Here is a 14,625-nt window from a genome sequence, read left to right as displayed (position 1 = left end):
CCGAAGGCCCAAACATCACTAAGTTGAGCCCGATAAAGTGCCAAACCACTTTTTCGCATCAACACCACATATGCCGTTGAGTTATTTTATTTTTATTTTTATTTTTATTTTTAGTACAAGTGATAGTCTAAACTATAAGAGATGAAATTTTTTTACATACGCACTCAACTAAGATCTCATGAAAGTTCAAACCTAAGATCTTTTCCACTGGGGAAGTCCCTGGTGGCATGCAGTTGAGTTCTTCTGTTTTTTAAATGGAGTATGTTTGAAATTTAAATGAACGAAAAGGAATTGGGGTGTAGTCAGCGAGAAAATTAGAGGGTTTCAGTAGAATTTCACAAAACAAAAGTATCCATTCTGGTATCAAGCAAAAGATTAAAAACTAAGGATAAAATTTTATAATAAAATTTATTATATATCTCTTGGGAGATCATCAATCCAATGGTGTATAGTATACCTCCTTGGAGATTAAGTTAAGCACCTTAAATCCTTTTCTTACCTCCCACTACTCGATCTCTTCGTTCTCTTTCCTACCATTTCTATTGGTCCTTTTTCATTTTTCCAGCACCAAAAAAGTTCTAATAAAAAAAGCAAAATGCTAAATAAAGTGATTAAGCAACTCCAACTCATGCAGTACATATTATAGACTTGATTACTGTTTTACCCCTCGAATATAGTCTCTCTTTTTGAAGTCGATAGAGAAATAGTTCTCTTCGAACCAAAGTTTCTTCCTAAAATTCTCTACTCCAATTTGAAACCATGGTGGTCGGGTATAAGATTAGGGTTTAGCCTCATCTTGTGCTCGACCAACTATCATACTCTGGTTTGTAGGATTCGACACAAAGATTTCGCGCTAGTTTTAAACAATTCGGCTCTAATATCGCTCTAGTTTTCAACCATCGACACACGACTTGTGGGGTATTGTTGTTCTTCATAATCGTTGTGGGGTATCAGTTGGTCTTTTAGTCAATAGAAACTCCAATTTAGACCCGTGACTAAGGAATAGTGGGTGCATATTGTGTTTTGTCCCAAACCACACGAACTTTTACTTTTGGGGGGGGGGGGGGAGAAATAACATTCATTTACCTTGAATATCTGTGCTGTACTGTTCCAATGAACGGGACTTGCTAGGTAGTGTCTAGCTGGGTGTCATCTTTGTCAAATTTCCAGTTATGATAAAAAGCAACACGCCCCGCGGTCGGTGACACAAAAGCAAATCATCTTTGAAAAAAGCATGCCATCACTTGGCAGCACCCCACTCTCCTGAAGCCATAAAGCATATTATTATTGCTTCAAATAAGACCTCTAAATTTAAAATATTGATTTGAGATGGAATGGGCAAAGGGAAAAGGAGAACTGAGAGACAGAATCTTCAGTCTATAAAAGAAAAGTATTATTATCTTACCAAGAAAAGGAGACATGGATGTTTGTCTTTGGCCTCAAGAGTCTAAAGCTTCTTGAAAATCAAGAAACAATAAAGCCCCCTTGGCCTTTGGCCCTTGGGGATGAAGTTTTAAGCACTTTTTCCTCTTTCCCTTGCACACCCACCCCCCAAGTGGAATCCCACTACACTACACTCTCTTCCTTGTGTTTCCCATTTTATCATGATTACTCCTCTCCTCTTCTTTTTCTCATTACTTGAAAGTAAAGCATGATAGTCATTACTTGAAAGTAAGGTATGATGTGAAGAAGATACAAGTTAATTCATTTCCAATTATAAGCTGATACTTACCAAGTTCCAACAGTCATGGCAACTCTACACAAACTGATAGTTGAAGTTGTCGACGCTCGCAATCTGTCGCCGAAAGACGGCCGCGGCGCGTCGAGCCCCTATGTGGTGGTGGACTACCGCGGGCAGCGAAGACGCACCCAAACCAAGCTGAGCGACTTGAATCCTGTGTGGAACGAGTTGCTCGACTTCGATCTCAGTAGGCCTTCTGACGTGTTTGGGGATGTGCTTGAGCTGGATGTATACCATGACAAGAATTACGGCCCCACCACCAGAAACAACTTTCTCGGCAGGATCCGGTTGAGTTCCTCCCAGTTTGTGAAGAAAGGTGAGGAGGCCTTGATTTATTTCCCTTTGCAGAAGAAGAGCTGGTTCACGTGGATTCGCGGCGACATTGGGTTGAAGATTTATTATGTGGATGAGGTCGTGCCACCTCCGTCTCCGCCGCCACCGCCGCCCAAAGCAGAGGAACCAAAGCCTGAAACAGCACAACCTCCGCAGTCAGAGGCGGTACCTCCGCCAGAATCTGCCTCGCCCCAACCTACAGACCAGCCACCAGCTGAAGCGGCGCCACCAAAAGAAGCAGAACAAACACAGCCACCTGAACCCAAGAAGCCTGCTGAAGAGCCGCCGACTGAGGCTGCTCCGCCACCAAAGACCGAGGCTCCTGAAGTAGCAGAATCGGGTCCCTCACAGCCACCTCCACCACCACCAGCCACTGATGATGCAAATCAGGATCAGGCAAACCCACCACCCCCACCAGTAGCACCTGAAGCTGCTCCCATGCCCATGCAACGTGATCATGAAATTGAGGTAATGGCACACTCCGTATCCAAATCAATGGCAGATGTCAAATTCCACCGAACCAACGGTCCACCACCAATTCCGAGACCTCCGGTTGTGCCCGGTGGAGCACTCAATTATACGTCGCAGCTGGAGCCGACGGAAAGCATGTCAATGGACCGGCCGTCGTTTGATCTGGTGGAGAAGATGCACTACCTCTTTGTCCGAGTTGTGAAAGCGCGCTTCCTCCCAGCAAATGGCAGCCCAATTGTAAAAATCTCCACCGCCAACTACCACATCACATCCAAGCCCGCCAGAAAAACCCACTGCTTCGAGTGGGACCAGACCTTTGCCTTCGCCCGCCAATCCCCCGACCAGTCCGACGCCTCCATCCTCGAAGTCTCCGTCTGGGACCCACCCGTATTCGACCCCTCAGCGGCCTCCGAGGTGGCCTCCGGCCATCAATTCCTCGGCGGGATCTGTTTCGACGTGATGGAAATACCCCTGAGGGACCCGCCGGACAGCCCCTTGGCCCCGCAGTGGTACCGGCTGGAGGGCGGTGGGGCCCGCATCAACGGCGATCTTATGCTTGCCACGTGGATGGGCACCCAGGCAGACGATTCATTCCCCGACGCGTGGAAGACAGACACGGCGAAAAATCCAAACGCACGAGCCAAAGTGTACCAGTCTCCGAAGCTCTGGTATCTCCGAGCCACCGTCCTCGAAGCGCAAGACGTTCTGCCCGTAACGGCGTCGTTGAATTTGAAGGAAGCCACGTTCCAGGTCAAAGCCCAGCTCGGATTCCAATTCCTCAAGACCGAGCCTACCGTCACCCGAAACGGCGTGCCGTCTTGGAACCAAGACTTGATGTTCGTAGCCGCCGAGCCGTTCAGCGACCACTTAATTTTCACCATAGAGCACCGGCTACCGAAGGGACCGGTCACCTTGGGCGTGCTGCGAATTCCACTCAGCGCCGTCGAACGACGAGTGGACGATCGCAAAGTGGCGTCGCGATGGTTCAGCTTCGAAAATCCAGACGGCGACGAGAAGAGGATGTACAGTGGCAGAATGCACTTGCGCCTTTGCTTCGATGGCGGATATCACGTGATGGACGAGGCGGCGCACGTGTGCAGCGACTACCGCCCAACTGCGAGGCAGCTCTGGAAGCCACCGCTAGGCACGGTGGAGCTCGGAGTCATCGGATGCAAGAACTTGATACCGGTCAAGACGGTCAACGGTAAAGGATGCTCGGACGCCTACTGCGTGGCCAAGTATGGACCAAAATGGGTACGCACGCGTACCGTATGTGATAGTTTGGAGCCCAAGTGGAACGAGCAGTACACGTTTAAAGTCTACGATCCGTGTACAGTGCTGAGCATTGGCGTTTTTGACAATTCCGGATCGGGTTTCGAAATCGAGGGCTCGAAAGACGCCACGCGTCCTGACTTTCGTATCGGGAAGCTAAGGGTGCGTATATCTACGTTGGCTACGGGTAAAGTGTATAAGAATACGTATCCGCTGCTGGTTTTATCACCCACTGGCTTGAAGAAAATGGGTGAGGTGGAGATCGCGGTACGCTTCGTTCCCGTGAGCCCGACCTTGGATTTGGTCCATGTGTACTCGCAGCCATCGCTGCCGTTGATGCATCACATAAAGCCGCTGGGGCCGGTCCAACAAGATGTGTTGAGGAGAGCGGCGGTGAAGATCGTGGCCGCCCACTTGTCGCGATCTGAACCGCCGCTGGGGCGGGATGTCGTGCTTTACATGCTGGACGCGGATTCACAAGGTTTTAGTATGAGGAAAGTGCGCGCCAATTATTTCCGCATCATCAATGTTGTTGCGGGGGTGATGGATGTCGTTGGGTGGATAAACGACACGCGTTCGTGGAAGAATCCAATGGCCACGATTCTCGTACACGCTTTGCTGGCGCTGCTTGTGTGGTACCCGGATCTGATAGTCCCCACTTTAGCGTTTTATGTGTTCGTTATTGGTGCTTGGAACTATAGGTTCCGCTCCCAGGCTCCACTTCAGCACTATGACCCGAAGCTCTCATTGGCGGAGAACGTTGACCGTGACGAGCTGGACGAGGAGTTTGATTCGGTGCCGAGCACCAGATCATTCGAGGTGGTGCGGGCGAGGTACGATAAGCTGCGGATGCTCGGTGCACGTGTGCAGACGGTGTTGGGAGATTTCGCGACTCAAGGGGAGCGGGTGCAGGCTTTGGTGACATGGCGGGACCCACGTGCGACGGGGATTTTTGTGTTGTTGTGCTTCGTTGTGGCAATGATACTGTACATGGTGCCATCGAAGATGGTGGCTATGGTGTTTGGGTTCTATTATCTGCGCCATCCGATCTTTCGTGATCGGATGCCGCCGGCGGCTTTGAATTTCATCCGAAGGCTGCCTTCGCTGTCTGATCGACTTTTGTAGGCGCGCAGCGCATGGATGTTGGGCTAGCTAAGGTTGATAAGGTTTTAAATTTATCAAGTTTTCTTTCTTTCTAGTTTTTGTTCGTAATTTTTGGTGTAAGAAATTGGAATTAGGCAAGGAAGAGAAGTAATTAGTAATAAGCATATTGTAATGGTTGTTATGGAATGCATTTTAATACAGGTAGATTTTTCGAAATTATTTTAATATAAGTAGACTTCCTTGGTGGATTTATTTTTTGCTTGTCTGGGGGCAAGGGGAGAGAGAGAGAGAGAGAGTTGAGGGCTTTTCAAGCCTTCTGTGCAGCAGCACTCACATATAATTAGGCAAGTCTGATTAGTTGGCATCTCATGATTTCGCCAGGTGTTTTATTATTTTTTTGGGAGGATTTGTGTTGTCCTAAGAAGGCAATATGTTTGTGTATGATTTTCTAAATAGTAAATATGAAAATATCATACCAGAAATTATTCATGTTAGATAACATCAACTGAATAATTTGAAAGTGGGAATAATAGTTAAGAAATTGTGCTAATTTGACCAATTTAAGATAGGGATGATTTATATGTGAAACAAACAAGTTTACATTCCTGGAAAAGTCAGCACCTTTCTTTACCCGTTAAGATATAAAATTACCATACCATAATTTTTCAGTAAAATGGCTGCAAATTTTCTATAAAATCCACTTCTGCCATACACATTTCTCAAATCCCAACTTCACATTTTTCTTGCAACTCTCTCTCTCTCTCTCTCTCTCTCTCTCTCTCTCTCTCTCTCTCTCTCTCCATTCATCTGAGAAGACGTCGTTGCCTTGTGGGTCTCCATTAGTTTCTGTAAGTTCTGTCCTACTTTTTAGTGAATTTTGTTCCACATGCAAGTTCTTTAATGCCTTGTTTGTTGCTGAGAAAAGAGAAAATTTTAGTTTCCAGAATGATAAAATGCTTCATTGAACTGAGCCGATTGGTGATTCAATTACTCAGCTCTCAGTTTGGTTTCAAGAATTTGGTTCCAACTAAATGACACAGTAACACCATCCCATAAATTCAAAATCCCAATTTTCTTTTGTACTCCTTTCTTTTCTTAGACCCCAAACAGTTCTTCAAAAGGGGTCAAACAAAAATTTTGTTTTTTTGTTTTGGACTTTTGGTTGTGCTCTGTTTCTCTGTTTTCCACTTGAAGAAATGTAACTTTTGTTGTTTGTTTGGTAGTTGCTTGAAACTTGGGTTCTGTTTACCTCCCTATTTTGCTACAAGGGTCTTTTTGATTCCTTTCTCTGGGCCTAATTTTAGCTGCAGGTTTTTTTTTTAAATTTTTTATTTATAAATATATTGCAACTATTCCATTGGTGCTTGAATTCCTGAGATACATAAGATGCGCTTTATACTTTTCTTGAAATTTTCTTCATCTTTACACTGTTTCATGTTCTAGTTTTAGAACTCTTTTCTTTTTCAGAATTTTGGTTGAGAATTCTTCTTCATGTTTCTGTACCTCCCACCTGAGTGGCTTTCTAATTGAGGATTACATTCATCTGTAACAATATTTGAACAGGAAATGGCTAGAATTCCCATCTTCTTGATGGGACTTCTTTTCTTATGTTTCAACATAGCCATAGCTGAAGCACAATACATTAATTATAAAGACCCCAAACAGCCATTAAATTCTAGAATCAAGGATTTAGTGAGCCGGATGACTTTGGAGGAAAAGATTGGCCAAATGGTGCAGATAGACCGCAGTGTTGCTTCAGCTGAGGTGATGAAGAAGTACTTCATTGGTAAATATCACCATCATTTTTCTTTTCTCTGTGAACAAAACCTACATAGATTAAAAAAGAAAAGTGTCACTTCTTCATTTGTATGCAAGTTGGATTTAATGGAAGCAGAAATCTGTTTTGGGCAGGGAGCATATTAAGCGGGGGTGGGAGCGTTCCAGCACAGAAGGCTTCTGCAGAAACTTGGATTAACATGGTCAATGATTTTCAAAAGGGTTCTTTATCAACTCGGCTTGGAATTCCATTGATTTATGGTATTGATGCTGTTCATGGCCACAACAACGTCTACAAGGCAACAATCTTTCCTCACAATATTGGGCTCGGAGCCACCAGGCAAGTAGTATGCCCTCAATATTCAAATTTTGGTTAGTTGTTTTGTAATCCTAGTCTCAAGATGCCATGTTAATGTTTTCTTTTCCTGTCTCTGGTGCGGTAATATTCAAAGCCTGATAGAAGTAAGTTGTGTAAAGATGGAGATGAGCCAATTCCATATATGAGAAAATTGAGAAATTTGTTTCTTCAACTGCTAGCCTTTAGTCTTCTTAAGAGTTCAAACTACAGAAAATTCAACAAAGAGAAAATTTGTACTAATATAAACTTCCTCAAACTTTAAATCAACCAGGGATCCGGAACTTGTTAAGAGGATCGGAGCTGCAACTGCACTTGAAGCTAGAGCTACGGGCATTCCATACGTCTTTGCCCCTTGTATAGCGGTAACTAGAATTATATCGTTCATCTGACAAGTATCAACATAAGTCACTTTAAGCTGAGCTGTGATTCCTCTTAATTCTATCTGTGCAGGTTTGCAGAGATCCAAGATGGGGTCGCTGTTATGAAAGCTACAGTGAAGATCCTAAGATAGTTCAAGCAATGACTGAGATCATTCCCGGCTTACAAGGGGAGATACCAGCTAACTCTAGAAAGGGTGTTCCCTTCGTAGCAGGAAAGTAAGAATTTTAATTCCTTGGTTTTTGACTTAAGTTGTCTATGTCTGTTTAATAAACTAGTTTGGTTAAGGTAATTAATTGTACATAATTAGACTTAAACTTTCATGGTATTTGTATTTCAATTTCATTCTATGGAAAATGTAAAAAGAGATTATTTCTCGAAACCAGAAGGACTCTGGAGCCTTAACATGCAAGGCTGTTTTGGCCTAATTATGTCGTAGGTTTGTGAAAAATATTTGTAACCCTGAGTTTTGTCCATCTCAAAATTGATCATCTGATGTTATGGGTTAGTGCTTAATTTTTTTTTTATAGTTTGCATCGTTTTTGTCATCCCTTATTTGTAACCTCAGTACCATCCATTTCAACGTGCTTGGTACATTGGTCATAATGGTCCTATGAAAGTAACATTTTTATATTCATGTATCTGTTTGTGGACTTATATGAATGGACCATGTTCCACTAACTGCGTAAATCAAAAGTAATAGTCAAACACTAAACTAGCAAACAAAAATTATAAGAGAGAGAGAGAGAGAGAGAGAGAGAGAGAGAGAGAGATTTATCCTATAGTATGAAGTTTGATTTGGTCCTAGTTTGCTTTATTGGCCCACATAAATCCAGTACGGCATCCTTGGTTCCTATAGGAATTCCTTCCCTTCCCTTTCCTTTTTCTTTATCTTTGTTTTTATCCTTATCTTTGGAGTGGGGTGGTGTTGGTTATTGAATAAAGTAAGAGATGAAGAGTGCATTTAAGCTCCTTCAGAGAAATATCAGTAGGTACTCTAGGAACTGCAAAGTTAATTTACTATGGTTGCAAAGGCTACTGTTCTCCCCATATTGTTGCACTCTGATTTGTGCATAAAGGGACTGTTAATATTAGTAATTAGAATTATCAATCACCATAGAGGAAAGGGCGTATTTACGATTCCAGTTCTCGTTACACATTATCTAAAAATCATTAATAATTTTTTGATTCCAAACAATAAGTTTGTTATTAATTTTACAAGCTATTTTGTTTATAATATTCTGTTATTTCTGTTGGAAGTAAAAAGGTTGCAGCTTGTGCAAAGCATTTTGTGGGTGACGGTGGAACAACCAAAGGCATCAATGAGAATAACACTGTGATTAACAGACACGGCTTGCTCAGCATTCACATGCCAGGCTACTATAACTCAATTATCAAGGGTGTGGCAACCATTATGGTATCCTACTCAAGCTGGAATGGAGTAAAGATGCATGCTAATCATGATCTTGTCACTGCCTTCCTTAAGAATACGCTACGTTTCAGGGTAAAATCATATTTCTGTTTTTATTTCCGTTCTTGGTCCGTTTCACTAATATCAATTTAAAAACTAAAGCATTATTGTACAACCTTGTGGATTGTTTCAGGGTTTTGTCATTTCAGATTGGGAGGGTATTGATAGGATCACCTCTCCACCTCATGCCAACTACTCTTATTCAATTCAGGCAGGAATCAATGCTGGCATTGACATGGTAATAATCTGCATCTCTTTTTGTTGGCATTTTTTTTTTCTTCTTTCTTTCTTTCTTAAATTAAATTGAATAACTTGATGATGTTAGTTAGTTGACTTCTAACACACCTATTTCTCTGCATCTGAAAGGTCATGGTTCCATACAACTATATGGAATTCATTGACGGTTTAACCTTCCTGGTGAAAAATAAGATCATTCCCATGAGCAGAATTGATGATGCAGTAAAGAGAATTTTGCGAGTTAAGTTTGTCATGGGCTTATTTGAGGAACCATTCGCTGATATGAGCCTGGTCCACCAGCTTGGCAGTCAGGTAGCTATTGATAAACTTGACACCATTCTACAAGCAATCCTAATGTGGAAAACTTAATCTTGTGTTTTGTATTACTAATTTCACAGGAACATAGAGAACTGGCTAGGGAAGCTGTGAGGAGATCGCTGGTGCTGCTAAAGAATGGTGAATCTGCTGAAAAGCCATTGCTACCCCTTCCCAAGAAGACATCAAAAATACTTGTAGCTGGCAGTCATGCAGATAATCTTGGCTATCAGTGTGGTGGGTGGACTATTGAGTGGCAGGGATTAAGTGGCAACAATCTCACAGAAGGTAAATTGAGAGCCTCCTCTTTTGGGTGTGTGAAAGTCATCATTATTTGGAGTTGACCTAATGGTACTGCACAGAAGAGCTTTTATACTATGATCAAAACCTATTTTAAAAGATAAAGGATAATGGTCATTGGAAAAAGTTACATGTTTTCAATTTGTCTAATTTTTTTTTTGGCAAGGATGATCTATGAATGAAGATTTGAAAACTAGACGGTTCGGATTGTCAAAATCAAATTTCTAGCTCAATAGAAGAGGACTGAATGTTTGCCTATGAGGCCTGGCAGGACTACTAAAATCTTATATGAAACTTTTCTTCAACAAGAAACAATCTCATAGAAGGTGTTTTTGAGAGCCTTATCTTTTTGGTGCTCGAAAAATTGGTCCTCATTATAGTAAAAGATAATGTCAACCTAATGGTACTGCAGCGAAGAGCTTTTATACTATGATCAAAACCTATTTTGAAAAATAAAGGACTGGAGACATGTTTGTCTGAGGCCTGACAGGGACAACTAAAATCTTACATGAAACTGATTTTTTTTTTTTTTCAACAGGTACCACAATTCTTACTGCCATAAAGAACACAGTGGATCCAAAAGCACAAGTAGTCTACAAAGAGAATCCTGACGCTGACTTTGTGAAGTCAAATAATATCTCGTATGCCATTGTTGTAGTTGGAGAACATCCATATGCCGAGACATTTGGTGACAGCTTAAATTTGACAATCCCCGACCCTGGCCCGACCACCATCACTAATGTTTGCGGCACTGTGAAATGTGTTGTTATTGTCATCTCCGGCCGTCCTGTTGTGATCCAACCCTATGTTGCTTCGATTGATGCCCTTGTCACAGCTTGGCTTCCAGGAACTGAAGGCCAAGGAGTAGCTGATGTTTTATTTGGTGACTATGGTTTCACTGGAAAGCTTTCTCGCACTTGGTTCAAAACAGTCGATCAGCTACCTATGAATGTTGGAGATGCACATTATGACCCTCTCTTCCCATTTGGATTTGGCCTCACTACAACCCCCACCCATTTCAACTAGGTATTCATGTAGTACTCTTCAAAATGGATGGTTATTTATCTGAATAATAAAATTATTAATTAGAGGCTTATTCATTTATGAGCCTTTAATTTAAATTCGTAAGTAAAGTTTCTCAATGACTCCAATAGGTATATTTTTCAGACATGCATTCTAGTGAACTAACATTCATTCATAAGTATTCGTATTGCATTGGAAATTATGGTAATGCTTTAGCAATGTTTAACATGACTAGTTCATATGTTGTGAGATACAAGTCATGGATACACTTACATTAAAAGCGTTGGCTCTTCGTCATGCTCGTCAGTGTGCTCTTAGATTACGACTATCCAATATAGAGATTGAGAGAGATTAAAAGGTTTTGCAAATTGTCAATAAAGATATCCGACTACCGTGGAATATTCGTTCTGTCATCCAGAATATTTGGCATATGCTGAACCAAATCTTCACTTTTTGCGTTCGACATATCTTCAGAGAAGAAAATATGATTGCAGATAATTTCACAAGTCTTGGCCATGTACATGATCATCCGTGCATTTGGTCTTATATTTTTCTAGTACAGTATAAAATAAGTTGTTATGCCATTTTATTACTAGCCCCTTCTGACAGACGCTCATATAGCCTTCAACTTGGAGTGATTGGTTGTTGTTTAACTATTTAATTCAGTAATTTATGATTATTATATTTTTTTAATACAATCGATAGTCTAAACTGGAAAGGGAGGGGGTTTCTTACACACACCACCAACGTGCCATGGGGTCCTATACAAGTCAAGGTTATATTAGATGTTGCTCTGTTTAGCATTTTCTGAATTAAAGGCGTTTCTTGCTCTCTTTAAGTATTACTGCTTAGGTAATTGGAACAATAGAGAGTAGCAGATAATTTACGAGTACATGAATGAAGAAGCAAACAAGTTTACGTTCCTAGAAGTCAGTTTTCTGCACCCGCTAAGATAAAAGTATCATATCAAAGCTTTCAATCAATTGACTTGACAGCCAACTTCCTTTGAAGGGTTGCTGTGCTTTTAAAATAAGCAGCTTATTTTAAAAATTCTGAATGAAAAGGGGTTTGGTAAATCAAGACAAAGCTGCTTTTTTTTAAGTCCCAATTTTACATTTTTCATGCAACTCTCTCTGCCTCTCACTCTCTTCCTTCAACCGAGCAGAGGTATTGCCTCTTGGTCTCTTTTGCTTCTTTCTCACTTTCTAGTGTTTCTTGTTCCACATGCAAGTTCTTTAATGTCATGTTTGTTTGCTGAGAAACAAGAAACTTTTAGTTTCCAGAATGATGGAGTCCTCCATTCAACTGAGCCTAGTGGTGATTCAATTACAGAGCTCTCAGTTGGGTTTAATCAGGAAATGGCAAGAAACCATATATATAAATTCATAGTCACAATTCTCTTTAAATTTTCCTTTGTTTTCTTAGAAACCAAACAGCTACTATGCATGTGTTCTGTTTCTGACTTGAAGAAATGTAACTTTTTTATTGTCTTTTAGTGTCTTAAAAACTGGGTGCTCTTTAATTCTCTACTTCAATATAAGGGTCCTTTTGATTTCTTTCTCTTTAAACATAGTAAGATGGTTGCTTAATACTTTTCTTTAAAAAAAAAAAAAAAAAAAAAAAGGTTCACCTTTAACTGTTTCATTTCTGGTTGTAGAGTGTCTACTTTTTCTTAATTTTGGTTGATCATTCCTCTTCCTACCTTAAAGTGGCTTTTCTACTTGGGTATTGATTCATGTGTAAATATTTTGGGACAGGAAATGGCCAGACTTCCCGTCTTCTTGGCGGGGCTGCTTCTCTTATCTTTCTGCAGCATAGCGATAGCAGAAGCAGAATACATTAAATATTAAATACTAGAATCAAGGATCTGATGAGCCGGATGACTTTGGAGGAAAAGATTGGCCAAATGGTGCAGATAGATAGCCGTGTTGATCAGCTGAGGTGATGAAGAAGTACTTCATTGGTAAACATGACTTCCATTTTTCTTTTCTTTTCTCTATCACTGGAATCAAAAGTCTAATTTTATGTAGGTAAGTTTTGTTTAAGGGAAGAAGAAATTTGTTTTGGGCAGGGAGTATATTAAGTGGGGTTGTGAATGTTAAGAGTACAAAAGGGTTCTGCAGAAACTTGGGTTAAACTGGTGAATGATTTTCAAAAGGCTTCTTTATCAACTCGGCTTGGAATTCCATTGATTTATGGTATTGATGCTGTTCATGGCCACAACAATGTCTACAAGGCAACAATCTTTCCCCACAATGTTGGCCTTGGAGCTACCAGGCAAGTAGATATGCCTTCAACCATACTAACATTTCCCTTACTTTTCTTTTCTAATCCTAGTCTCAAAGTCTTGAATATTGATTAAGTTTAGAAAATAAAAAAGTGTTGTCCTAGCATTTAGTTTGGAGAGAGGCAAACTGTTAGAATGAACATCATCCCCTATAAAAACTTATAAAAAAGAACATATGCAACAAAAATGTGAATCAATTGAAAAATAAACAGAAGATGACATACAAAAATGAGATCACACATTGCTATGCTCATAGAGCATTTTCCAGAAATCCTTGAAAACTATTGGTACTTTCAGTTCCAACTCTCTATTTTCCTGAAATTCTCTCACCCACTATTCCATAAGGGAACCCAAAAAAAGCAGAATCAGTTTTCTCTACTTGGGTTAGTTTGTTTTCATGCAGCCCTGTAATATTTGAAAGGGCTAGGTCCATTTTTACCTAGTCTCCGTTTTTTCTTTTCTTTAACCAATTTTTTTATTATAAATAAATGTTACTGATTCAAAATTGATAGAGATAGAAAACTGAAAAGAGAGAGAGAGAGAGAGTGGGAAATGAAGAGAAATAAGGAAGGTTCTTGTTGTCAAGAAAATGGGCACCAACCATTTTTTGGTTAAAAATAAGGGGTGCCTAACTTAGGCAATTATCAATGGAGATGCATAAATAAGGGGTGCCTAACTTAGGCAACCCATGTTTTTTGAAGCCTATATAAATCCCGTAGCTCTCATTTGTAGTGCATCCCCAGAATTAGAGAATTAGAGAGAGTTTGAGAGAAAAGCTTAAGAGAAAAAGCTTGTGTAAGAATTTTTGTGAGAAAAATTCTTAGTATAATTCGGGGTGAGTTGAGAGTTGTGAGTGTTGTAAACACTTTGTATATTTTCTCCCTTTAGTAAAATGATCTGCAGCAGGTCCGGAGACGTAGGCACAATTGGCTGAACTCCGTTATCAAATTTGTGTGTCTTATTTCCTCTGTTATTTCGCATTCTCACTAATCTGGTTTATAGGGAAATCTGCGTTATTTCCTAACACTTGTGAAGGAGGGGATCTGATTTTTCCTTTTCGCGTTGAATTCTCTTATAGCTTTTTTGTGTGACACACATATACACATACTAGATGAGAGAGAAAGCAAAAGAAAGAAAGAGAAAAAGGAGAAGAAGAAGAAGAAGAAGAAGAAAGAAAGAAACAGGATAGATAGGGAGATCCCTTTAGGCTTAGGAAAACTAATAAGGGAGCTATTGCTTAGGAAAACATACTGAGGAGAAACAAAGCTGAGTTGAAATGTTTGTGGAGAGAGAGGAGGAATAACTGAAATTAAATTAGGATTATTATTTACATATATTGTTCGGTATGGTATGGCACCAAACGGGATCACAAACTGGAACTGATGTCGTGCCAAACAGTAACGGGATGACACGGTATCATCCTGTTTACACGTCAACACCAAACGAGATGGCACAAGATTGGCACAGTTTCGGGATGGTTTCGATATTCCGATTTTAATGCCCACCCCTAGGGATAACAGTATCTTATAATCAATGGAAACCCCAAGTATCAGATCCCA

At 40.7% G+C, this 14,625-nt stretch overlaps 2 protein-coding genes across 4 annotated transcripts; both read left to right on the top strand.

Moving 5' to 3' along the window:
- LOC18770249 (protein QUIRKY) lies at positions 1,313-5,148 on the top strand. Of its 2 annotated transcripts, XM_020567809.1 has the most exons (2): positions 1,313-4,178; positions 4,260-5,148. In XM_020567809.1, exons 1-2 carry the CDS (start codon positions 1,748-1,750, stop codon positions 4,940-4,942), a joined length of 3,114 nt encoding a protein of 1,037 aa, XP_020423398.1. In that variant the 5' UTR covers positions 1,313-1,747; the 3' UTR covers positions 4,943-5,148. The 2 variants fall into 2 exon arrangements, with proteins under 2 accessions (XP_020423398.1, XP_007204671.1); XM_007204609.2 differs by having other exon boundaries at positions 1,313-4,966.
- On the top strand, positions 4,887-10,907 carry LOC18771678 (beta-glucosidase BoGH3B). Of its 2 annotated transcripts, none has more exons than XM_020567810.1 (10): positions 4,887-4,974; positions 6,485-6,707; positions 6,833-7,037; positions 7,327-7,417; positions 7,506-7,651; positions 8,694-8,937; positions 9,038-9,142; positions 9,271-9,453; positions 9,540-9,744; positions 10,295-10,907. In XM_020567810.1, exons 1-10 carry the CDS (start codon positions 4,954-4,956, stop codon positions 10,780-10,782), a joined length of 1,911 nt encoding a protein of 636 aa, XP_020423399.1. In that variant the 5' UTR covers positions 4,887-4,953; the 3' UTR covers positions 10,783-10,907. The 2 variants fall into 2 exon arrangements, with proteins under 2 accessions (XP_020423399.1, XP_020423400.1); XM_020567811.1 differs by lacking the exon at positions 4,887-4,974 and adding an exon at positions 5,282-5,769.

This window comes from Prunus persica, chromosome G7 (genome assembly GCF_000346465.2).
Source record: "Prunus persica cultivar Lovell chromosome G7, Prunus_persica_NCBIv2, whole genome shotgun sequence".
NCBI classification, from domain to species: Eukaryota; Viridiplantae; Streptophyta; class Magnoliopsida; order Rosales; family Rosaceae; genus Prunus; species Prunus persica.
This window is presented reverse-complemented; position numbering and strand designations above follow the sequence as displayed.